The sequence below is a fragment of the Podarcis bocagei genome, assembly GCF_964188305.1.
Source record: "Podarcis bocagei genome assembly, chromosome: 1".
NCBI lineage: Eukaryota > Metazoa > Chordata > Lepidosauria > Squamata > Lacertidae > Podarcis > Podarcis bocagei.
The window spans coordinates 110,156,505-110,182,924 of record NC_138125.1 but is presented as its reverse complement, the minus strand read 5'-3'; the positions used below and the strand labels follow the sequence as shown (position 1 = coordinate 110,182,924).

Here is a 26,420-nt window from a genome sequence, read left to right as displayed (position 1 = left end):
CTCCAAATTAGTGAAATGCAGTTTCTTTTTTCTTCAGAGACTGAGGCACGTTCATGGTGTAGGTGCTGTCTGAAAAAGTCAGCTGTAATGCTGTTGTTGTGTATCTTCTCTTGACAAATGGCTGGGTAGGTGGTGTGGCTGGGCTGCATCAAATGGGAAGACTGACAAGCCCACAGGCCAAAGGGTCTTACTACAGCTATGTAAAGGTAAAAGGTAAAGGGTCCTGGATGGTTCAGTCCAGCCAGAGGCGACTGTGAGGTGCTGCTGTTGTTGTTTAGTCGTGTCCGACTCTTCATGACCCCATGGACCAGAGCACACCAGGCACTCCTGTCTTCTACTGCATCCCGCAGTTTGGTCAAACTCATGTTCGTAGCTTGAAGAACACTGTCCAACCATCTTGTCCCCTGTCATCCCCTTCTCCTTGTGCCCTCAATCTTTCCCAACATCAGGGTCTTTTCCAGGGAGTCTTATCTTCTCATGAGGTGGCCAAAGTATTGGAGCCTCAACTTCAGGATCTGTCCTTCCAGTGAGCACTCAGGGCTGATTTCCTTTAGAATGGATAGGTTTGATCTTCTTGCAGTCCATGGGACTCTCAAGAGTCTCCTCCAGCACCATAATTCAAAAGCATCAATTCTTCAGCGATCAGCCTTCTTTATGGTCCAGCTCTCACTTCCATACATCACTACTGGGAAAACCATAGCTTTAACTATACGGACCTTTGTTTGCAAGGTGATGTCTCTGCTTTTTAAGATGCTGTCTAGGTTTGTCATTGCTTTTCTCCCAAGAAGCAGGCGTCTTTTAATTTCGTGGCTGCTGTCACCATCTGCAGTGATCATGGAGCCCAAGAAAGTAAAATCTCTCACTGCCTCCATTTCCTTCCCTTCTATTTGCCAGGAGGTGATGGGCCCAGTGGCCATGATCTTCGTTTTTTTGATGTTGAGCTTCAGACCATATTTTGCGCTCTCCTCTTTCACCCTCATTAAAAGGTTCTTTAATTCCTCCTCACTTTCTTCCATCAAGGTTGTGTCATCTGCATATCTGAGGTTGTTGATATTTCTTCCGGCAATCTTAATTCCAGTTTGGGATTCATCCAACCCAGCCTTTTGCATAATGAATCCAGCGCATGTTTGCAATTTGGTCTCTGGTTCCTCTGCCCTGTCGAAATCCAGCTTGCACTTCTGGGAGTTCTCGGTCCACATACTGCTTAAGCCTGCCTTGTAGAATTTTAAGCATAACCTTGCTAGCGTGTGAAATGAGTGCAATTGTGTGGTAGTTGGAGCTGATACATGATTTCTGCTGTTCATTTTAATGTTTCCCATATTTTCATTTTAATGGACTGGTATAACATAAATAACGCAAGGTGGAGTTGAATAAATCTGTATACCAGAAAGCAATAAATTCCTCTAACATTTGTTTTTTAAAAAATTGTAAAAAAAAATTTTTTTTACAGGTATCAAAAATGAATAATGATTGGTGGATTGCATTGCATTCAGAAATAGCTACTGAAGGATTTCGGTAAGACTGAATTATTATGTCCAATCTTGCAAAATACATTTAGATTTGACACCAAGGGAGAGAGATCTGGACTTCAAGACATTTCCCTTACAATAATATCTTCTGGATTATAAATATAAGTGTAATACGGTTTTTTCGTATGACTTCTTGAGGGAGGTGGGAGGAATCCCCCCTGCCGCAAAAAACCTTAAACAAATTATTTCTGACTTCTTATACAGTGGTACCTCGGGTTAAGTACTTAATTCGTTCCGGAGATCCGTTCTTAAGCTGAAACTGTTCTTAACCTGAAGCACCACTTTAGCTAATGGGGCCTCCAGCTGCCACCATCTTTTTCTGTCATCTGTTCTATTTTGAATTTACAGAACTCCTGTTTTAGATTAGACCTTTGTTACAGATTCAGGGGGGGGATATTGGTACTGTAGAATATGCTGGTAAACTATTATCTTCAAGCATTGCAGCTTCTTCGACTGTTACAGAGTTGGATTCCTCTGGTCCTGTCCCTCATTTTTACACTTGTATTGAATAATCAGTCATGGATTATTATTATTTTTTAAAATGATATATTTAATTTCATCTTAATCCACTAAATGATAAGCAAATCAATGAATTCAAAGTCATTCTTCTAGAAAATGCATTATATTTTCCAGTCGTTTCTCCCCTTTCTTCAATGGAATTCCAGGGTGGTTTCCCAACCAGTACTGGCAAGATGCAGATATGCTTAGCTTCTCAAGATTGGTTCAACTTGCCTTCAGACTGCCCATGCCCTAGGTTTAGAATAAAGGGTTTTTTGACAGTCATTTGCAGTGAAAGAACTAAATACTTAAAATGTCTACACAGATGGGCAGACGGCTCACCATTATTATACCAAAACTGGGAAGGAGGTGAAGAAAGACCTATGAATGCAGAAGGAGAGAAATGTGGTTTTATTTCTTCCCAAACGGGTACAGTATATCTATATAGTGGCTCACTGCTATAAAATTCTGGCTTCGCCTACATTTCATGTCCAATCTGTCTTCTTTAACTTTCCTCATGCTGGCAGAATCCCACCACTCCAAATGGCTAGCTTGCATTTAGAGCAAAATCAGAACCTGTGGCCTATCACTTGAGTCACTGCTTATGCTCCCACAATTGATAGCACTCCAGACAATCAAGTGCAGAATCCTAGAGATTGAATTCCGAACCCTTTGCAGTGCAGCCAACAAAATCTGTTCCCCATTGAGGTTGGGAATTCCACCCTCATTTGGCCAGGACACTCTATATTTATACCAGCTTTACAATCCCCAACTATGCAGAGCTCTTTCCCTCGCACGTTTTAACGTCTTACCATCTGCAGTTTTGCAAGGTAGATTCTTGAAAATCCCATACTCTGAAAGATACTGCGCTTGTGGCGCAAAACAGTTTGAATCCATCACACACATTTTATTTTATTGCCCATTTTATACAAAAATATATGACAAGTATTTGACCTCCTTATTGAAGGAGGCAATTTATCGCACAGACTCTCCCAGGGTGTCTTATCTGCTTAACAATTGTAGTAATGACATTGTGGAGAATGTGGCAAGATTTTCGAGTGACGCTATGAAATTACATCACCATAGGTCCTAAGAGCCATTTTCGTACATCACAATGTCTGGACAGTTTTATCCTAAAGTATCTCCTACTATGTTTCGTTAACTGTTGTGTTCTGATCCACGTATACGATGCACTTTACCCTATGTCAATAAAGGAGATGGACTGATTGTATTTCGTGTATTTCTAATATTTAATGAAACTTTTCTTTAAAGTAGCTTTCATTCTGTTCCAAAATATCTGTTCCTGTTAAAGCTGGTGACGATAATTTGAACAACGTATTGCTGTTTCTCATGTCCCAGGAATAGGGATTGGTATGCCCCATGCTTGGCCTTTAAATGTTGACAGCATGACTTAAGTTTTGGGCTTCTAGTCATTAGTGAGTCATTGAAATGGGATTGCACTGAAGGAGATTTGCTCATGGAAGCAGGCTTCTGTATGCATATCAACTGTTTGTTCAATAATGCATAAATTAGGTGCATATGCAAATTCTGATGTTGTGTATTACTTTATACTAGGTGTGAATTCTCATCTACTTTTTAGTGCAACCAGTCATGTGCAACTGCACATGACTTAAGCTGGGTTGGAAGTTCAAGGCTAAGCTACTGAATAGCATATAAAACCAAACTGAGTCATATGTGGTTAGAGAAAAAAGAACTAAGGTGTTCTTCCTCTTTTATACAATACACATTTCCAAGTAACTTGCAAAGAAAAATGGGGTGTGCATTATCTTTTGATCACTGGTATCCCAAACAAATCCTAAAACATATTATTTTGAAGCAAGTCTCGTTGAAAACACTAGGACTTGCCTCCTGTTTCCTGCAAATGAAATATTTAGGAAGCTATTTCTGTTACATAACTTATTGCAGGGGAATAGGAATGCAGTCTAATTTAGGTTGGATCCAGCCCAATATATTCTCAGATAACACAGTAGATATTTATATCATTTCTGCCAGGTTTTTCCTCTGTGATAAATTATGCATATGCATTTCATAACAAAATATATATATATAAATCTGTTTTTCTGGCCAGAGCTGTGTTGAGGATATGTTTCTGGCCACAGGTGCTGTGTTTGTCATCCAGACTGCAAATCCTCGAGGAGCCATATGCTTTTGTTTTGTTTCTCCCTTTTCTCTTTGTATACCTGTTCTTTTAATCTTTTCCTGTATGGAATCAGTTGCTCTGCAGCCCAATTTAAGTGAGCAAGCAAGCAAAACATTGGCATTTTGCTAACAGATGAAACACCCTGTTAGCAAAAGTTACTTAGCATGGTACTTATGTGAATAATAGTAAGTGCTGCCACAGTGCCTCTTTCTGTGCTCAATAGGACTTATCCACACTTGCTCTTGTATCACTTCGTTTCCCTGGTGGAAGCTGCTCTTTACTGCTTAGTCAGAACAAACAGCAATTTGGGTTTTCCCTGGATTGCCATTTGTTCCTATCTATTTGTTCCTTTCCCTTGGAAAGGAGTGGGGCAAGGAGAAAACCACTCGGACCCATGCTGTCTAGGCACAGTACAAGCAGAAGTGTGGATGAGCCCTAAGGCTCAAGAAAATGCACATAGGATCACAGCCTTAAGAGTACAACCCAAATGATGTGATCCAAGTGCTTCCTTCTGCCATGGCCACCAAATTGCCCTTCTACAGTTTTACCTATGGCATCACACTATTTCTACAATAGAAAGTTTACAGTCTAATCTTGGGGAGCTCAGGAAACATCCCCACAAACCATATGGCAGCTTCTTTCACCCCAGCAATGATTGTTGTAGGTCCACACTATACCTTGAAAAAGAACCACAAGCCCTAATATTGGAGAAAGTTTTGAGCACTGTGAAATGGCCTTTTTCAGTTTTTGCTCCCACATTATTGAGCTTAGAGCAAAGTTGCTTCATTTGTGAAAATCGAGGCTTCACACATGGAGATATTACATTTTTTGTCCTTGTAATTACTAGATGCAAGAAAGAAGATTCTGGAACAAAGTCAAGCCTGTTGTGTTTCTTACACTGAGTTTTCAACAAAAAACAGAAGTACATAAGTACTATTCATGTGTTTTTAGTGTTGCATCAGCAGCTGTTTATGGCAATATAGTTTGATTAAATAAATTGGAATTAAATAAGTGTTCTTCTGGAAGGGGCATAAGTCTCAATAACCATTGCCCATAAATCATAATGAATATAAGTATGCATGAAAAACAAATTTATAGCTAGTGTATTTACATAGTAAGTTTAGTATTTACATAGTATTTACATAGTAAGTTTAGTATTAATAAGTATTCTGATTATTATTTTTTATCTTAGGGTTGTGGGGATTTGCAAGCTGTACCAATTCTCTACCTTGTATCTGCAAACGTAAAAAGATATGGACTATTGAGAGAGAAATACCAAAAGAGCAGCCTAATCAAGGAGTCTGCCCCAAAGGATGGCTTTATTTTGCATTCAAGGTACTTTCTTGCTTGTTTGAACAAACAAACACCAGAGCATATTAACATACACTTTTAAAAATAAATGCACATTTGGATGCTGCTAGAGTTCAAGAGGAAAGTTTTTCATATATAATTTGTTCCCATTGATTTATAGCAGAATTCACCAGCTTTTCAGCCGCAGAAGCATATGTGCTTTGCCTGATACCCACCGGTTCTCCCTCCCCTTTCCCATTGAAATTAGGCTTGAAATAAGCATTCTTTTGCAGCCAATAGAAGTAGTTTGTCCCTAAAGATTGGTGACTACTGATTTATTGGAAAATCTGACGATTCCGTCAGAAGGAAGACAAATGTTGAGAGCACATGAAACAACTGGGAGGCCTTGATATCATACGTTACAGCTATAGCTAATAATGACCACCTTCCTGAAGATGGCAGGCACCCCTGTCAACATAGTAATGCGAAACTAACTAGTTAATTCAGCAGAACCTGGAAACTGGATTTACACTGTGCTTGTGAATCTGGGCAGCCTCCATAGCAAAAAGACATGCATTTCCAAAATGGAAGGGTGCTGTAAACCCAACTATAGAATCACTGTTAAACTCAGGTTCTGCTTATGGGCTGCCCATAGAACATCTGACTGGCCATTGTGAGAACAGAATGCTAGACTAGATTGGCCTTTGGTCTGATCCAGAAAGGCTGTTCTTATGTGCCCTTGGTGCGTTACCTCAGGTAGAACTATGGGAAACCAGCAGCTCATACCTGGAGCAACCATTCAGGCTGCAACTAAGCACTTGGCTGGGTTTTTTTGGCTGATATTTCTCCTGCCTCTAACACTTCCTCCCAGCACCCAAAAGTAATAGTGGGAATTTCCACACAGACACACACTTTAATTCTCCTTTGTCTTGACCTAATCTTCACACAGTCACTGTCAGCAGTTTCCCTTGGCAAGCTGCCTCGCTAGCCAATGTTGCTCATCACTTCACTTCTTTTTCCCTGTCAAATTTCTCTCCCTTGTGGCTTTCTGTTTCCAAGTACACTTAATTCTTCCTTATTCATCTATTTTCCTAATCTGGGGTTTCTTTTGTATTTCGTCCCCCACCTTTAACATGCTCAAGAGTATGTACTTGTTTTCAGAAGTGGCCAACATTGTGGGGCTCCTGCCAGTGTGCCTGCTTAGCCCTAAATCTTGCCCCATCCTGGTAAGTCGAACAGCACCACATTTGTAAGGGTGGTCTCTGCGCACGCACACACGCACACACGCACACACACACACACACACACACACACACACACCAGCCACTCCTGTTCATTTTCCTTTCTTCAACTTATTTCTTCATTCTTTCCAAACTTCCTCTTGTCTAGGCCAGTGTTTCCCAACCTTTTTTGGGCAAAGGCACACTTGTTTGAGGAAAAAAATCTCGCGGCACACCACCATTACAGCCCCGTGATGTCAGCGCGCAGCGTCACGCCGGGAGGGACGCACGAAAGTGAAAGTTTTCAATTTTTTCCCCTCCCCCTTGCCGGGGAACCTCCAAGCTTTGGGGGTGGGGGGGGAGGAGGCAGCAAAGCGAGGGACTGAGGGACGGCGGCAGCTGAGGCGGCGGCGGCTGTTGTGGTGGCGGCGATAGCAGGCAGAGGAGGGGCGGCGGTGGGGCCGAGGTGGCCGGCGGCGGCGGGGGAGGCGGCGGCGGGTGGAGCAGGAGGGCGGCCGAGGCCGGTGAGGGAGTAGGGTTGCCCGGGGCTTGAGGAGCCGTCGCCGGGAGTTGCTGCTGCTGTTGTTGCTGCTGCTGCCCGGACATGCCGGCCTCCTCCTCGTCCGCTGTCTCGCGCTCCTCCCTTTTGCATGCGCTGCCCCGCCGCCGCCCCATTGGCTGGGTCCTGTCAGCTGATCCTGTGTTATTTCCTGTGTGTGTGTGTGTGAGGGGAGAATGGAGAGAGAAACCTCGGCACCACCACCGCGGAGCCGCCCCCGGCTCGATGCGGATCCTCGCCGCCGCCGCCTCTCACCGCCCGACTCGCCCGCCTCCCTCCCACGGCACACCAGCCAACGTCTCACGGCACACTAGTGTGCCGCGGAACACCGGTTGGGAAACACTGGTCTAGGCCATGCAACTCAAATCCTATATGGGTTATTCAGGGCCAAAACACATGTGATCTGTCTTTGTCTTTAATGGTGCAAGTCTTCTTTTGGGGGTGGGGGTTAATGGACAGTTTATTAGGGTTCCCCCGCTTTTCCAATAGCGTACTTTGGTCTTTCCCTCCCCACCCTCCATTTGACTCCTTAATCTCTTCAATCATGTTGTGGTTAAATGTGTTCTGGGCAGTGAATTAAATAAAGATCAAAATCAATACACAACAACCTTTTGTTGCGTTATCAGTGAAGCAGATGGCAGATTGGTAAGGCTGCCGTTTCTACGCTAAGCCTCCCGCTTTTCGTGGCAAGATGTGAGCTACTTGGTGAAGAGCTGCAGAAAGTCACTCCAAATCTCTTGAAAGAATGGGTTTTTATGTTGTTTGCAAAACAAGATTTTCTCATGAGCCGCTAATTGTAAAAAAAAAAAAAATCCTGCATCCAACCATCCCTAACTGGTGTGACTCAGGATTTCCAGTGATGATGAATTTTTCGTTTGGCTGCCAGAGAAGCATTTGTCTGTGGGCAAAATGCCCAGGCGTTGAAAGCGTGCTGGTGTCCAGTAGGCTCGATGCAGTGTTTTTGTTGTGGTTGTTGTTGAATTAGTCTCAGTCTAACATTGCAGGTGGCTGCCTTAATGCTGCACAAAGCTTTTTGTCCATTGTGCTGTTGCTAGGCAAGTCTCCAGTTATGTGTTCCAGTTTTGTCTGGTTGAGTTCACGACTGGGCTTAGTGCATTACATACTAAGGAACAGAAGCATTTGTTAAGTTTTCTGCCGAGTGCCAAGGAACGTGCCATGAGTAATAGGTCTGGTGTATCCCTCCACTTAGTGCATCTGATCCAAATTTCCCCTTTCTACTGTGTTGCAGAAATTGCCAAGTTCCTACCAAGGGCAGAGGGAACCTTAAACGCCTTCTGGAATGTAGCCAAGGTTTAAAATGTGCTTTTCTGTATTGGGAGCTGTGTGATCCCTCTTTCTACCCTCTATTTCCACAGCACTGAGTTGTTGGCTATTATTATGTATGGGTTGCCCTAGAGAGTAAGGTCTAGGTGAGAAAGTAGGTCAAAATATACCCTTCCCCTCCATTAAGAGTTACTGCTCCATTTAAATAACTATTTCCTTTTTTGAGCAGTGCTTTCTGGTGCAGATTCCAAAGGACCCAGGCCTCCTGAAGAGCTGGAATTCTGCACAAGCATTCTGCAGTCACTATGATGGATCACTTGCTTCAATTGAAAATGAAGTTGAACAAGGTATAATAGTGAACCATTTCATAACGGCACTATAAAGATTTTGTTTGTTTGTTTGTTTGTTTTATGTTTTATGTTTGTTTTATGTTGGCCTAACCAACAGATAACCTGTGCACCTTAAATAAAACCACAAGTGAGTTGTAACAGCTTCAGTAGCTATTCTTAAGTATTAGTACTGAGAGGATCCAAATACGATTCCTTCAACACTAAAAATAATATGACCTGAGTGAGTTTTCTGTGCTAGATTCAAATATTTGTTGTTTTCTACTATGGCTGTAAAATACTACTGCACATCATTTAGTTACCACTGCAGATCTTCTCTTCCAGCTGTACTTTGAAGTCTGTAGTTAAAAGAGGAGAAATGTATTTTTTTTTGGGGGGGGGCGAGTAATGATGTCAAAAGAGATGTATATTCTCATTTCATACATTGGAAGTCATTCCATTCTGGGAAAGGTCCCATCTCTTGGGAAAATAAAGCAGGGCTAAAACTGTTTTCTGGCATTTGGGACGGACACACACACACACACACACACACACACACACACACAATGTCTATTTGTCTTCCTGCCTCAGACAGCAAAACAAGATTTCTGCTGAGCTCTTTAAGAACTGCAAAAATCAAAAGACAATGTCAAAACAATATCAGAAAGACAATCTGCAGACACCCAACGGCTTCAGCACTTCCTCCCTTTAAGCCAGATAGGAAGGGAAGGTTTGGCAGTATGTGGCTTAGGGTAGTACCTGAAAATGTACTTACCTAACACTGCACAGACTGGCAGACGCTTCACTCTCTCCACCTGGGATCAGCCAGGGGCCAAGAGAATAAATGCGTCATTAAGAAATAGATATACGTAGCTCTCAGAAGTGTTTTGGAGGAAAGCATGCCAGCTTCTTCTGATCTGATTGAAATCTGTCCCATACAGTATATTTTCCAAAGACCGGATGACTTCCCTAAAAACATGTCCTGTAGCTAAAGTTATCCTTTCCATGGGTTCTGATGACTTGCTGCCACATCTCACACTAAAAGAGGTGAAACGGGCCACTGCCTAGATTTTGTATGGCCTTGTGCACTTCATCCATGTGGGGCTGTCCTCTATCTCAGACATCTTCAGATGCCTAAAACATGGCCTTAAGAGGATGTCACTTGTTGCTGCCCTCATAACCTCCTCCAGAATTAAAGGTTGATTACTTGAGGATTAAGGATTCCTGCCTCACGCAGGAAATGGCCTTAGACCTGCCTTCTGTTCACAGGAGGTGGGTTCTAACCTGATATTGAAAAGAGCAAAAATAGCACCGGGTAAAAAATTCCCATTTCAAAATACTGATAACTAACCAGTGCCAGTGCTTGCTAGGGTAAGGTGCCAGATCTAAACACTATCACCATCACCCAGTCTTGTATTGTGTTTGCATTGCTAAAGTATTCCACTGCATTCAGCCTTTGCAAATAAACTTGGAAATTGACAGTACGAAGGAGACAGAGGTACAGAGAGCTATATAGGGAGGTTACTTGAAAGTAAGCCTGAGTTACTCCCATGTAACTGTACCTGGCATGACAACCTTTTTGCCATTTCAGACTTTCTCTGGGAGGAAAAAGGAGAAGAAGCTGCTGTTGTCTGTGTCTGTCGCGTATTGGGCCCTCATTTCTTGTTCTATTGTTTTGACTGCATTTATTGTTCTGGCTTCCGCCAGAGCAAATGACCTTTTTGGAAAGATAGTGGAACAACTGAGCACTAGACTGCGGTGAAGAATGCTGTAGCTACTTCTTCATTTCCCTTCCAAAGAAATCTTCAAGTGGGTGGTCACAATTGTGGAAACGGTTACCTAGAATTAAGGCTCAATTAATTCACCAGGACTTATTTTCGAGTAAATAGGCATAGATCAGTCTGTGTTAGCCTCTGTTGTAGCACACACAAGAGGCAAAATACACCACAGAGTAGGTGGGGAAAGAAAACAGCATTACATCAGGTCATTTCCCACTGGCTTAATCAGTAGTTTTTTCGTTTCTCACTTCCATATGACTTCAGCCTCTGTAAAGTGCCACTGAGTAGAGACTAACGTAATTGTTTTGCTTCTGTTCTTAATGAGTTAAAAAAAGTCTGTCATCTTCAATTGCTTGATTTATACCTACAGGTGATTCATTTCTAACTGTGATTTCCTTGTCTAGCTTTCATAACAATGAATCTGTTTGGGCATAAATCAAATGTCTGGATTGGTCTGCAGAGTACTGATTACGAAAGATGGGCCAATGGGAAAGAGGTGGAATATTCCAACTGGTATCCAGTAGAAGCAGTGCAGGCAAGTGTTAAAAGTAGCTTTGTGTGGAGTTTTTGTTTGTGCATTTTTTGACATTGGCTTTTTCTTGTATCCTCCTTTTCAGTCCTTTCTAATAAACATTGTCATAATGATAATAATAATTTATTACTTATACCCTGCCCATCTGGCTGGGTTTCCCCAGTCACTCTGGGAGGCTCCCAACAGAATATTAAAAGCACAATAAACCATGAAACTTCCCTAAACAGGGCTGGGCTGCCTTCAGATGTCTTCTAAAAGTCAGATCGTTGTTTATTTCCTTGACATCTGATGGGAGGGCGTTCCACAAGGCGGGCACCACTACCGAGAAGGTCCTCTGCCTGGTTCCCTGTAACCTCACTTCTCATAGTGATCGAACTGCCAGAAGACCCTTGGAGCTGGACCTCAGTGTCTGGGCTGAACGGTGAGGATGGAGACGCTCCTTCAGGTATACTGGGCCGAGGCTGTTTAAAGGGCAGCACCAACACTTTGAATTGTGCTTGGAAATGTACTGGGAGCCAATGTTGGTCTTTCAGGACCTGTGTTATATGGTCTCGGGGGCCACTCCCACTCACCAGTCTGACTGCTGCATTCTAGATTAGTTGAAGTTTCCAGGTTACCTTCAGAGGTAGCCCCATGTAAAGTGCATTGTAGTAGTCCAAGCGGGAGATAACTAGAGCATGCACCACTCTGGCGAGACAGTCTGCGGGCAGGTAGGGTCTCAGCCTGCGTACCAGGTGGAGCTGGTAGACAGCTGGTAGACAGGATTGCACAGGGGGATTAAGGCTATTAATGGATACTAGCCATGGTGGTTATGCTCTACCTACACTATCAAAGTCAGCCTGCCTCTGAATGCCCATTGCTGGGAATCACAAGTGAGAAGAGTGCTGTTGCCCTTGGATACTGCTTGCTGGCTTCCCATGGGCTAATGATAGAATAAGTTGCCTTTGGCCTGATCCAGCATGGCTTTCATATATTCACCTTTAGTCTGCATTTTCATTAAACTTTAAAAAAAATATTAAAATTGATTTTCTTTTTTCTCTTTACAAATATACTTATAACATACAATTTAGGTAGCATCTCTCCCTCCCTCCCTTTGGACTTCCCTCAACTTCCATTTCTGACTTATTATCCTCATTATTATATTCTGCTATTTTCTACAAATATGATATTTTTCCTTTTATTACATTATTTGTTCCCTATCCATAAAGTTGTGAATGTTTATTTAAATCCTACCATCAGGTTTGTTTCTGCAAATATAATATAAAAGGTTCCCACTCTTTTTCAAAATCCCTATTGACCTTTTCCCGAAGTCTGTCTGTCAGCTTTGCCAACTCCGCATAATTCTTTTGTTTTGTTTTGTTAATATTTTTATTAATTTTCCAACATAAATTTATACCAAATTAACCATCCAATTCTCACTTAATTATTCTTTTAGACTTCCATCAGCATGTCTGACAATTCTCCGTATTATCTCTTTATCTCACATTTCTCAATTTTATATTGCACTTTACCAATCTTAATCATATTTTTTAAACAATATTTCTATCAATGTTTTTCACAGAGCTTCTTGAAAACCAACAATTAGCAATTGTTCATCACAAACATTTTTGATATACTCTGTAAATTTCTTCCAGTCCTCGGTGAATCTCTGGTCTCTTTGATTTCTGATTCTCCCCATTAGTCTGTCCATTTCTGCGTATTCCATCAATTTCATTCTCCATTCTTCTCTTGTGGGCATTTCTTCCTGTTTCCACTTCTGCGCCAGCAAAATTCTAGCTGCTGTAACTGCATACAAAACTAATTTCACATCTTTTTTACTAATTTCATTACCCAATATTCCCAGAAGAAAAGCTTCTGGTTTTTTAACAAATGTATATTTCAACATTTTCTTTAACTCATTATAAATCATCTCCCAGAAGCTTTTCACCTTCTTACATTCCCACCACATATGGTAAAATGTTCCTTCTGTCTCCTGACATTTCCAACATTTAATAAAAACTTTGTACATTTTACCCAGTTTTACAGGTGTTATATACCATCTGTATAACATCTTCATAACATTTTCCTTAATCTTAGTGCATGCTGTAAATTTTAAACCATCCTTCCATAGTTTAATCCATTGATCAAATTCAATATTGTATCCAAAATCTTTAGCCCACCTAATCATTACAGATTTAACCTCTTCATCAATTGTGTTCCACTCCAGCAGTAATTTATACATTTTAGATAAAATTTTTATTTCGTTATTCAAAATCTCCTGTTGGAATCTAGATTCTTTTTCCGAATAGCCCCTTTTTAAAAACTCTTTTTTAAACATTTCATTCAACTGAAAGTAATGCAGCCAATCGTTCACATATTCTTTTACTTCTGCATATGGTTTCAGTTTCCATTTGCTTCCTTCCTTATTTATTAGTTTCTCATATGTTATTCATCTCCCAGTCATATTGATCTTTTTAATACTCATAACCTCTAATGGTGATAACCAGTGTGGGATCTTTGGCTCTAATAGGTTTTTATACCTACTCCAAACTCCAATCAAAGATCCTCTGAATATGTTCAAAATATGTTCAATATTTTCAAAACCCTTATGTACCCGCTTTTTATCATACCACAAATATGCGTGCCAACCGAATCTATTGTCATACCCTTCCAAATCCAACAATTCATTATTTTCTTACTTCATCCATTCTTTCATCCAGCAAAGACATGACGCTTCATAATATAATCTCAAATCTGGCAGGGCGAAGCCTCCTCTTTCTCTTGCATCCGTTAATATCTTAAATTTAATCCTCGGCTTCTTGCCCTGCCAGATATATCTTGATATTGTTCTTTGCCATTTTTTAAATATTGCCACTCCTTTAATTATTGGGATTGATTGAAATAAGAACAACATTTTTGGTAGCACATTCATTTTTACCGTTGCAATCCTTCCCCAAAATGATAATTTCATTCTTCCCCACACATCCAGATCTTTTTTAATCTTATTCCAAACTGGTACATAATTATCCTGAAATAAGTCAATGCCTCTGGGAGTTAACGTAATCCCTAAATATCTCACTTTCTTAACCACTTCTATCTGTATCTGTTGCTGTATTCTTTCAGTTATTTCTTGATCCATATTTTTCACAATTATTTTAGTTTCCCTCTTACTTAGTTTAAAACCTGCCACTTGTCCAAACTCCACATAATTCACCAGTTTTTCTTGCTATTGTTCTTTTGTTGGAATTTCTCCAGTCTTCCAGTTCTGTGCTATCTATATTCTTGCCGCTGTCGTAGCATACGTAAATAGAGTCCTTTTCTCTTTCGGCAGAACTTGTCCTAAAATACCTGTCAGGGAACTGACATCAGAGGCACGGGAGAAGGAGAGGGTCTCTGATTCTGCAGGAGAAGGTCCCAGCGCTAGGGGGAGACTCAGCTGGGAAGAAGGGGAAGAGAATGAGTGTAACACCAGGGATCCAGGAGAGCAACGGGACAGGGAAGTGCAGGGGCTCCAGGACTCTTCGTTGGAAGTTAGTGAGGAGAGCCCAAGCACCCCGCTGCCCACGCCCACCCTGCGCAGGAGACTCCCGCGCAGTGAGAGGCGGAGACGATTGGGCGTCAAACAACTCTTATGTTGGCAGCGCTTTAAGAAACGCCCACAGACAGATTCTACGAGTGACTAAGGGCAGCCACGCTGAGATGGGCTGTGCAGTCCGGAGGGTTTAACCAGGCAATCCAATGCTCAAACGGGGCAGGATTACGCACGAGTAACTCCCAACCACTACAATACCCAACAGGAAGGCTTCTGGCTGCTTAACAAATGTTATTTTAAACATTTTTTAAAATTCATTATATATCATTTACCAATATACCTTAACACTTTTATAATCCCACCACATATGGTAAAAGGTACCTTCAACCCTTTATACCTCCAACACTCCCTCTGTTCATTTTTATATATTTTGAAAATTTCACCAGTGAGATATACCATCTATACATCATCTTCATATAATTTTCTTTTAACAATATACAGTCTGTAAACTTCAAATTTACTTTCCAAAGTTTTATCCAATCTTCGAATTGTATATTGTGGCCTATATTTTGCGCCCATTTGATCATAACTGATTTTACTTCCTCATCTTTTGTTTCCCATTCCAAGAGGATATTGTACATCTTTTTTAGTAATTTTGAGTTCTCATCTATTCCTTTTGGAATTTAAAAACCGTGTATAGAAAGCCTTTCTTATTGTCCTCTTTGAAGATATCTTTTAGCTGCCTATGATGCAACCAACTTTGCAAAAGTTTGTTGGTCAAACTTTTTATTTTTTAAGTACTGGGAAATCTATTGCTCTTTCATAAAAGGTTCAGGGTCTTTAATTACGGTATACTGAGTAATCTTCTCTATTTTTTGTGATGATCATTTTGTTAATATGGCACATATATGTGTGTGTATACGTATATATGTGTGTGTATGTGTATATATATGTATATGCATATGCATATGTATATGTAGTGTGTGTATTGTTCTCACAGTGATTTCCATCATAACATATTGATTACAGAATCACCATGATCACAGTACTAAAATCCAAGAAAAATCTCCGCTATGTGCTTCCATATTAAATAAACCTAGCTTCACTTTAATGGGAAAATGGCACCTAGAAAACTGTGGAAAAAGTAATGGGTTTATCTGCCAAAAGGCTCAAGGTAAAAAAATATTTTTTTCCTATTTACCCACCCCTAAAAAGGCACTTATATATGTCTACTCCAAATTAAGTCTTACTGAATTTACAGGGGTTACTCCCAGATAAGTAGATAAAGGATTGAAAAATTATTGTGTGTGTTGAATGAGTATTATGCACATCTGTTGAGCAAGGGTGTGTTTGTGTTTGTGGAGGGGGGCAGGTCCTGAGCACACACCCATTGCTTCACATGTGGCCCTCAGAGGCAAAAAAAAAAAAGTACCATAAATTGTGTAACATTTGTTTTTGTAAGCATGTATGTTCTGTTCGTTTTCTGTGTAAGAAAATTTCCAAGACATATTAGCACTTCAGGAGGTATAATAGTCATAGTATGGGATTTAGCTTACTATTTAACATTAAACATTATTTTGCTCCAACAGTGTTCCTGGCATTGTGCAGAACACAGAAAGCATTTTCCCTCCCATCAGTGCTTACTGCTCCAATTAGTAATTGGATTTTAGAAGGATGAGAAGCGGGAAGAGAATGGGCCAGCACCCTCCCCGTTCTGCAAAGTATAAACTGGTAGTTGGTGCTGCTCTTTCCACATAACTCTCTTGGCTCTGTTGGCTCCTGGAGTGGAGCTACTTTTCAGGGGGTGCAGTTTTTGGCATGGGACTGATCTTTATCTCAGTGGCGGAGCTTCATGCTGGGACATGGTGTGCTGCCCATAGGGGCGTGGCACCCAGCGTGGGGGGGCAGCCACGATGGCACCCCGCCGGGATCGCGCTGCCGGGGGCGGTGCACTCCCCCCCATGCCTCTTCCTCCGCCAGTGCTTTATCTTACAATCAAGAGATAATGTACAGGGTTTGGTTTTAAACAAATGGCATAGTGGGGTTTTAAAGGTCTGCCCAATAATAGAACCTCTTCTTTTTCCTTTCTTCTCCCAGTTCTGTCAATCCCATGTGAGTTATCTTAAAGAAAATACAAGCAAATGATATTTTAAGATGCCATATGAGTCATAAATTGCTCTGAGTTAATTTTAGTAAGCAATTTAAGAAATAGTAGACACAACAGTATTATGAGACAAAAATGGCCTATGATCATCCAGCTGCAATGGTACATTTGTATCTCTGATCTCTTCTTTGGAAATGAAACATGAAATGTTTTCTCTCTAGTGAATGTTTGGGCATGTTACAGTCCTACTGGCTAAGATTAGTGGTTGAGCTTTTCACTCTTCCCATTTCCCAAGACTGCTTCAAGCTTCATCATATGATTTTGTTTTATTTTTTACTAGTAGCAGATGTCACCCTAGACCAAAGGAAAACTCTTGTCCTTACAGTGGTACCTTGGTTTTCGAACATAATCCATTCCGGAAGACTGTTCGAGTTCCAAAACGTTTGAAAACTGAAAACTCAATACGGAAGCTGCGTGGCATGTTCGACTTCCAAGGCGTGTTCGAAAACCAAAGCATTTACTTCCAAGTTTGCGGCGTTCAAAAACCGAAACATTCGTCAACGGAGACATTTGAAAACCAAGGTACCACTGTATTTGGTTACTAGTAGCAGCACCCCATAAGCAAGACTGATTCATAATGTTCCATTCAACTAAGTCCTGCTCAGAATCTATTTCCATTGGATAGGATTCAACATGGTGGGGCTTATGCACATGGGAATGCGGTCCACTCATGCAATGGGACCTTACCCCCCTCTCCTTCCTACTACGCTCCCCCCACACCTGTTCTGGGGGTTCCCCCAACCTTCCAGAGCAAATTTAGGGGGCAAAGAGGGAAGAGAGGGGAAAGTCCCATTGTGTGTGCAGACTCCAATCTGTGCATGCAACAACTTAGTTGAAACTGCTTGGAGAATTGTCATATTCACTCTCTTTGTTATGGTAATGTACTTTAAAATTCAGCATAAACTTAAATTCTCAAAGGACTTACAGCTTGAGCTGTGATGTACTATTATAGGGCTTATGCCTTTTAACTATGCTTAAAAGTGCTTGTTGTTGTTGTTGTTTAGTAGTTTAGTCGTGTCCGACTCTTCGTGACCCCATGGACCAGAGCACACCAGGCACTCCTGTCTTCCACTGCCTCCCACAGTTTGGTCAAATTCATGTCGGTAGCTTCAAGAACACTGTCTAACCATCTCGTCCTCTGTTGTCCCCTTCTCCTTGTGCCCTCAGTCTTTCCCAACACCAGCGTCTTTTCCAGGGGGTCTTCTCTTCTCATGAGGTGGCCAAAGTATTGGAGCCTAAGTTTCAGGATCTGTCCTTCCAGTGAGCACTCAGTGCTAGTGTCAGTGAAAAGGCACAACTGGTTCCTTTATTCTTCTATTTAGTTCTGGTCCAAGTCTGTGCAGTGATTGGTGCTTTCAAAGTTTTCAAATGCTGAGCCAACGAAAAATGTGATTTTATTATTTACTCCTCCTTTGGCTGAATTTTAAACAAGTTCTGGTAATAGTATTATGTACCATAATATCCTCTATTATCTATTTTGTTTGGGGGTTTTCCTTGCTGCTTTTAATAGACTAATTTAGTTGTTACTTATATTACTTTCAGACATGGCTATATCCTGTTTGAAAATGTAAATTTCTTAATAGCATACATTAAACTGAAAAGGTTTTCTACAGCCTTGTGGGTGACTCTTGATCTTTCATTTTATTCTTGTCACAGATACGTCTAGGAATGTCATACACTCTTCCGTGATGTACCCAGTACCAGATACTTTAGAGTATGCAAACAAGACATATACATTAATCCGTGGGAATATGACTTGGTACATGGCTTTAAAAACCTGCAAGGAAAATGGGGCTGAATTGGTCAGCATTTCAGACCACTATCACCAAGCCTTCCTCACTGTAATTGTAAATCGACTGGGCTTTGCCCATTGGATTGGATTATTCACTTCAGATGTAGGTATTTAAAATATTTGCTCATTTGCTGTGATTTACCAAGTACGTTCAAATTTACCCTTTCAGTGGCTGAACATGTTAAGTGAGTTTGTAAATAAAACTCTGTGTGTCTTTATTACCATTTGCCTCTATAAGTACCTTTTTTAAAAATACTGGGAGAGGCTGCAGTTCAGTGGTAAAATACCTGCATTGCATGAGGGTCCGAGAGTCCATCCTCGGACTGAGAGTCAGTGTGGTGTAGTGGTTAAGAGTGATAGACGCGTAATCTGGTGAACCGGGTTCGCGTCTCCGCTCCTCCACATGCAGCTGCTGGGTGACCTTGGGCTAGTCACACTTCTCTGAAGTCTCTCAGCCCCACTCGCCTCACAGAGTGTTTGTTGTGGGGGAGGAAGGGAAGGAGAATGTTAGCCGCTTTGAGACTCCTTTGGATAAAGCGGGATATCAAATCCAAACTCTTCTTCTTCTTCCATCCCTGGCATCTCTAGTTGGGACTGGGAGAGATGTCTGTCTGAGAGAGGATGGGCTGCAATTTTGTGAGAAAGAGTTAAAAAATAAAAATCAGTTTGTGAACTGCCAGAGGTAATCAAACATTTCTTTTGTCAGAATGGCCTTAATTTTGAATGGTCAGATGGTACCAAGCCTCCGCATACTTTCTGGAGAGATGAGGAATCACAGACCTCTGGAAGCTGTGTCTACATTGATATTGACGGACGCTGGAGGAGCACTGGCTGTGAGAGACTTCTGAATGGGGCAGTTTGCCATATTCCACCCCGTAAGCTGGTTCTCTCTCACGTTAAACACTGAAACCCTCTTAGCAAAGAGCCCATTCTGGACTCTGGGCAGTGTCTTAAGGAAGTTAAAATGAGGAAAGGGCCTTTTTAAAAAATCTTCCATGTTGAGATGTATTTCGCCTGTGTTGTAAATAGTCAGACTTTGTAATAACATGCCTGCCGAAGGAAAGAAGACAGCTTTCCCCAAATACGACGAGAAGTGCAACCAGTTTGCTCAGTTGAGCTGGTTCTTTGTGATGGGGATGATTCAGCTGCCTGGGGCTAAGCTGATAAAAAAAAGACAGAGTACAGTGAAGGAGTAGAAAATATTATGTCATGAGCCCACAGCATGCTTCATGGTTCTTGAGGGAAGTTTCTTTTAAAAAAGCAAAAGATTACTTAAAAGCAGAGAGTTGCCCCATTTCCTTCCAGTTTTTGGTAATGTACATACCCCTAGGCATAAGGTACACAAGTACTCTTCTACAGACATAGGACTGGTGCTAATGTAATATACTTGTCTCAATAGGCTAATGCAGAATTTGTTAGACCTCTGGAGAGCAAATTCTGTCTTTCTGTTGTGGCTAAACTATTCCTTCTGTCACAGAGGAGAAGCCAACTGAATCTAAGGGACTGTGTGATGAAAAACCTGTCCCTTGGATAAAATTTGAAAGGAGCTGCTACAGCTTTTCCACAGTTCTAGAGAACTCAGACTTTGATGAAGCATTTGAATTCTGCAAAAAGCAAGGTAATCTGTTGGTGGAAAAATTGGCAGAGGATTTATGGCCTTGCCTTGCATCGCCTAATCGTCAGTGTTCTTCTCAAAGTTTCAGAGAAGTTATTTCAAAGACTATTGATCTGTTTTGATGTTGTTCAGCATAGCGGATGCAGTCAGGAGAAAGCTAGATAAATCTCTGGTACTACCAAAGCAGTGAGTCCATGGCCACTTCACACATTACTGTATGTTATTAATTCATTGTACTCTGAATATTTTTAAAATAAAAATTAACTAGGCAATTTACATGCAACAGCACATTGGGCACTTCTATACTGTACCAGCAAATTTATGGGGTTTTGCAGTGTCTCAGTACTCTTTTTTTTAGGTGGGGGGGGGGGGAGCCATCCACAGCATCATGTTTGAGTTGAATGCATCCAAAATTCTGCACACACACCCCTGCTTGTTACTGCAGATTTCCCCTTACTGGGGAAAAAATCTGGTTAGTATTGTTATGACTAGTATAGACACAAAAATACCAAAAGCAGAACTATTCCGTTTCTGGAGGTGGTTTGTTTCTGAGATTTGGGGGGATAGTCTACTGCTATACCTCCCCAGTTCCAGTTTGGCCTAGCTGGGCACACCTGAACCATTGTATTTGTGGAAACAGCTATGGAAAGGTTATTGGTGCTGCTTTGGAATGAGGAAGTATGTAATCTTGCTGTGCATGTAATTTTGTTTTTCGTCGTACGAGAGTACATCATCAGAAGGCCTAGCCTGGAATTTTTTTTGCTAGGGTTTTTTGTTGGTGCGCTGGTCCCAAAGCTACTAAGGAGGGGGAAATTCCTGACAATTTCACATACCTGCAAAAGAAAATTGCAATGAAACAGACCCATGCAACTTTCTCGTTGGATTATTGTGCAGCCTTGCTCATCTCAACTCTGCAAATATATATCTTGAATTAATATGACATTGTTTCTTCATCTAAGGATGCACCCATGATGTTGAGTAATGATTCCGAGTATCATGGAAGATAGCTGATTTATTTGGGGGGGTATTTTTGTACTGCCGTTCATATTTGAGTATTAATGCCCTACCATTCAGTGACTTATCAGGGCAGTTTACGTAGTCAAGAAATACAAAAACAAAACAATAAAACAGAAATATGTGTTAACTTGCTTGCGCGCATACAGAAACAAAACATAGATTTGAAGTTAAAACGTGGAAAGTTTTAAAAGAAAGTTTTTGCCTGCTGCTGGACTGACATTAAGATAGGCAAACCTCCATAAGGTGAGCATCATACAGGGAGTGTGTCATCAGTGGACGAAGGGCTGCTTACTAGTAACCTCCCATTGTACTTCACTTGGTGGGGACAATTGGAGAAGGTCTCTGGTTAAGATCTTAGGTTCCAAGGAGGCACATGTGAGGGCAAGCATTCCTTTAGGCACTCAGGTCTTAACTTTAAAAGTAAAAACTAGCACTTCAAAGAACTGAGCCTGGAAACAAACTAGAAACTATTGCAATTGGAAATGTACTGGTATGGTCTGCTCATTGCATTTGATAGCAATGCGTAGAGTTCAGATAGCGTTGTGAGAGAGTGTTGGTTTTTAAGCAAATCATGCATAAATCTGAATCTCTCTCTTTCGGCTTTCATCCTCAGGTTCTAATCTTCTAACTATTGAAGATGAACATGAAAATGCTTTTCTTCTGGAAGAATTGCATTCTTCTGGGCCTTCGGTTGAAACGATTTGGCTGAATATCCAGTTTGCTACTGAGAGTAAGTAAAGGGAATTGATCAGATACATCCATCTGTTTCTGTATAGCTGTCTTTACAGGGCAAGTTGTTTGGTTCATTAGTTAACATATACGCTGTAGTCGGTAAGACACTCTGCCACATTCTGGATACATGATCACTTTGCTTCTGTTGCATTTCTTCTTATGTAATGAGCTAATTCCTCAGTCTGAATACCTACTAATAAGTATGTCTCTGTGTTTGAAATACGGATGGTCTGGCAGGAAAGCCGGTTGTTGTTTCCTCCAGGGGTTTTCCCCACACACACCCTGCCACACCTCTTAGTCAATGCTGTTCCTTCCATCTTGGGCTTTTTCTTGCCATATCTGAAGGAGCATCTCCACCCACATTGTTCAGCCCGGGCACTGAGGCCTAGCCCCAAGGGCCTTCTCGGCAGTAGCGCTCTCCCTGTGAAACGCCCTCCCATCAGATGTCAAGGAGATGTCTTTTAGAAGACATCAGAAGGTAGCTCTGTATCGGGAGGTCTTTGATGTTTTATTATGTTTTTATATGTGTTGGAAGCCGCCCAGAGTTATTATTATTACTACGTCTTATCTAGAAGTGACTAGGAAGCACATCCTGCTATAAGCTATTCTGATCAACCCTTCTTCCTAATACCAAAAAGGGAAGGAAATACAAGTCAAGGCATATTGTGTATATATTTATTTATTTAAAATCAACACTCCATCGTGACCAATCTGGGAGCAAGTTGCCATGTCGTAAAATTTACAAATTTGAAAGAGTAATAATCAGTACATACAATTTTAAGGGTCTTGCGGGGTCAGTGTTCCTATGCCGAAGTTCTTAAATGTTCCTAACATAAATTGGAATTCTTATAGGTACCATTACCAGAGAGCCCAGAAACATTTCTGTTTTGCACACTGACAAATCTTATTTAGAGATTTCTTTCTGCTGAACTGCTCTTATAGGCTTGTTACAGGTTTGTGGGATGATTCCAAAATAGTTTTGGAAGAACACACAGTAATGGCACTGCAGCTGAATTAAACATGCATTTGGACTTAGAGGAAACACTTCATTTTGTTTATTATTTCAAGGACAGTTGTGAACTTTTTTTGGTTTTACTGTTTGATTGTAAAGTGCTTTGAGGTTTTTTGTTTTTTACAATCAAGTGATGTATGAAGTTTATGAAATAAATAAATAACTTTAATTTTTTGGGTTGTAAGCCACTCCATCCCAAAGGCTGTGAGCAGCAGACACTTAAAAACCAATATATATATATATTTTAAAAAAATAAACAACCTTGCATTTTTTTAAAATGAGGGTAGATCCCCAAAGAAATTGAATTTTCATAAATATTCCATGAACACCTCCAAAATAGCTTAACTTCTATGGCAAGGAGGACACCTTCTTATTCTTGCTTGGAGGTGGCTTAAGCTAGATGGAACTTACCCTCACCTCTGCAGACCCCAAAAAACTGCTTACTTTTTATGCAGGAAGCAATAGAAATATGGTATTCTGCCCATAAATGCTCTTAGAAAACCCAAGAAAAATTTCAGTTCTGATGTAAGCAAATATTTGGGAAGGAAGGTGACAAGTAGAACTGCATTCTGCTCTGCACAGCTGTATAACGATTTCCACATTTTTTTGCCCATAGACAATACAATAACATGGTTTAATGGTTCCCCCATTCAATATTCAAACTGGGGCATCCAAGAACCTGATCTAGGTCAGCTGACAGGAAAAGTTTGTGTTGCCTTAAGGACCACAGATGGAGTCTGGCAATCATCAACCTGCCAAGATAAAAAAGGATTTGTATGCAAAAGAAGCACAGGTATGAATCCACATTGAAAACAACATATGCGGGTCCCCAATCTTTTTGGGCCTGGGGGAACGCACCTGAAATCTGCAAAGCTGTCAAGGTCCATTTTGCAGAAGAAAAACAGCTTATGCTCAGACCATTCCCCCCCCCCATCCCCGCAAGCCAAGCCAACTGTACACACATACAAAAAAAGCAAACAAATCAAGTAACACATCTATCTAAACCTGGGGTAGTCAACCTTTTTATACCTACCACCCACTAATGCATCTTACTTGATGGTAAAATTTCCTTACCACCCACCAGTGATTGATGGAAAGAGGATTCAGGTTGTGCCATAGAACTCCCTACTGCCCACCTAGAATCCTGAAACGCTCACTAGTGGGTGGTAGGGACCAGGTTGACAACCCCTGATCTGAACAAAAAATTCAAAATACAAAATTGAGAGAGCTGGAGGCGGGGTTGCCAAAGGAGATGTTTGAGGGCACTGTCGTTTCCTCTTCAAATTCTAGCCTTCCAATTTACGCTTTGTCAGTAATCAGATTATTGGCGCCAGTAAAAATCCCACCTCCTGTCAGCAGGGCTCTATGGAGTGGCAGAGCCGCTGCCACATCAGCAGCCCAGCTTCCCACAGCATCAGTTTTGTTGCTCCCATCACATACCTTGAGTAGGGGGCGTTTTCTGTCACTTGGTTGGATACTGAAAATTGATTCCCGCTAGTGAGCAAGAAATGTACTACTTCATCACTTTCCTGTGGGATTCCTTTTCAATTACTTCCACTGAATCAGTTGTGATTACTTCTATTTTAAGTAAATATTAGGACTGCACTGCTAGTTGGTTAAACCCTATATGTACAGGTGAATAAAAATCAAAAGCATTTTTGTTGCTAGAAGAATGAATGGTTAATTGTTGATAAAATGTTCTTTAGCTGGACCATTTTTAGTTAAGGTATTGATGTTATTGCCTGGCCAGATTTGTTCCTTGGTTCTCAAATTCTTTTTTCATGTAGATGAATTTATTAAATGTGAGACTTGACTTGATGACTACAGACTAATATCTTTTGTGTATATTTAAGCAGTTAATTGTTCAAGCCCACTCTTGTACATTGTTCAATTCTGGGTTATTATTTTTCAGCTTATCATGAAATTTCAGTACAGCCCGTTAAAGGTATGTTTTGTAATAACTTTGCTATATCTGAGTCAGAGTAATTGAAGCTAAAACAAAACGTAGTGTTATTTCACTTGATGTTTTCTCCTCTTTCCTTCTTCACCTTTCCCAGTACCGTACCGTAGAATTGTGGTCTTGGTGGTATTATTGACATTTGTGATAGCTGCCAGTGCTATATTTGCATGTTGGTGGTGCTTGAACAAACCCACCCATCTCTTTAGAAGGATGCTGCAGCTGAGAAGTGCTTGTCCAGAAGAAGCGAACTCTGACACTCCAGCCATTGAAGAAAGCATCCTCATTTGCAATCTTGAGAAGAACGATGAAATTCAATGATACAGCAATAAGGACCAAGAACACATTCATTTAATACAAAATATTATATATTCAGCCTGTACAATTAAAATCAACTTCGTGTTCTTATCACAGTGTAAGATCAGAACATTGTGTGCCTATACCCTTTTGTAATCAGCTTTTGACTGATCAAGAATGGAAGAGACCTGCTGCAGCCTACACCATGTTATATGTTCATTGCTATATATGGGCTGAAAACTCTGGAATTAGTGCACAGACTTGAAGGAGATACGATGCTATTGATATTTATCATCCAGTAAACCCACTGGAAGAGTCGAGATCAAGCACAAGGTTCTCCAGCGCAAGACTCTTTAGTAAGCAGCCATTGAGTGATGTCTAAAGATGATATCTAGAAGAACATGACCTTCTGTGATGCTGCTGGAATCAAAATCCTTAGAAGCATTCAAAATACCAGCACCCCATGCCTTATTATTCTCCTCTTCCATGGACTAGAATTCTCTTATTTCATTGTGTGAAAGGGTCTGTGAAAGGTACATCATAACAACTCTCCACTGTTGTGGTTTGGAGTGGGCTGAGTTTGTTTCTCCTCAGTGCTCGTCAGCTATGGTTTCTACATACCCTTCATGTGCCTTCTTTCATAAAGCTTCTAATAATAATAATGTGTGTGAAAACATGTCTGAGCTAAAGAAACCAATACAAAAGCAAGTTATCTTTTTGGTTTTAGGGAAGTGAGGCACTTTCTTCCAAGGAAAGAAAGAGGAGGAGGTTAGCCCATTTCAACAGAAATTGTAAAAACTGATTAGTTCTGAAACTGCAAAGCGACTACTGTAACAAGAGAGTTGGGTTGCTAAAGCTTGTTCTCATATAATACAGTTCCTGATTCCCACCCCGAAAAATAACACCGCTGGGGTTAAAGGGCTCCATTCTTATTTACTCTCCTCAGAGAACTATACATTCCCAAGTTAAGGAAGATGTGTCACAGACATAGCCGTCCATGTCAGAATAATAATTGTTCTAGCCAGATGGGAAATGAGAACACTTAAGCAGCATGTCGCATGAAATTAATGTCCTGTGCTTTAGTAGTAAAGTACTAATGAAGTGGGTCCTCCAGGCAGAAAAGTTTGCATCAAGAGGGAAGAGGGG

At 41.0% G+C, this 26,420-nt stretch overlaps 1 protein-coding gene and 1 long non-coding RNA gene across 4 annotated transcripts in view; one reads left to right on the top strand and one right to left on the bottom strand.

The window, feature by feature from the left end:
• PLA2R1 (phospholipase A2 receptor 1) overlaps nt 1–26,420 on the top strand; it is a 62,530-nt gene extending 36,110 nt beyond the window's left edge. For 2 of the 3 annotated variants that reach the window (XM_081198819.1, XM_081198818.1), the window contains 13 exons: nt 1,451–1,515; nt 2,353–2,456; nt 5,381–5,523; nt 8,771–8,888; nt 11,050–11,180; nt 15,718–15,862; nt 18,509–18,747; nt 19,351–19,519; nt 20,122–20,262; nt 21,890–22,006; nt 23,637–23,813; nt 24,933–24,965; nt 25,078–26,420. In XM_081198819.1, coding sequence (XP_081054945.1) covers nt 1,451–1,515; nt 2,353–2,456; nt 5,381–5,523; nt 8,771–8,888; nt 11,050–11,180; nt 15,718–15,862; nt 18,509–18,747; nt 19,351–19,519; nt 20,122–20,262; nt 21,890–22,006; nt 23,637–23,813; nt 24,933–24,965; nt 25,078–25,298 — 1,803 coding nt within the window. In that variant the 3' untranslated portion in view covers nt 25,299–26,420. Of the gene's footprint in view, nt 1–1,450; nt 1,516–2,352; nt 2,457–5,380; nt 5,524–8,770; nt 8,889–11,049; nt 11,181–15,717; nt 15,863–18,508; nt 18,752–19,350; nt 19,520–20,121; nt 20,263–21,889; nt 22,007–23,636; nt 23,814–24,932; nt 24,966–25,077 lie in introns of those variants that run through there. The other variant, XM_081198820.1, reaches the window with a different exon arrangement.
• LOC308589763 lies at nt 12,452–15,090 on the bottom strand. The gene is made up of 3 exons (XR_014009475.1): nt 14,947–15,090; nt 14,347–14,504; nt 12,452–12,499 (listed from the first exon to the last, which is right to left on the bottom strand). It is a non-coding gene; the product is annotated as an uncharacterized lncRNA (long non-coding RNA).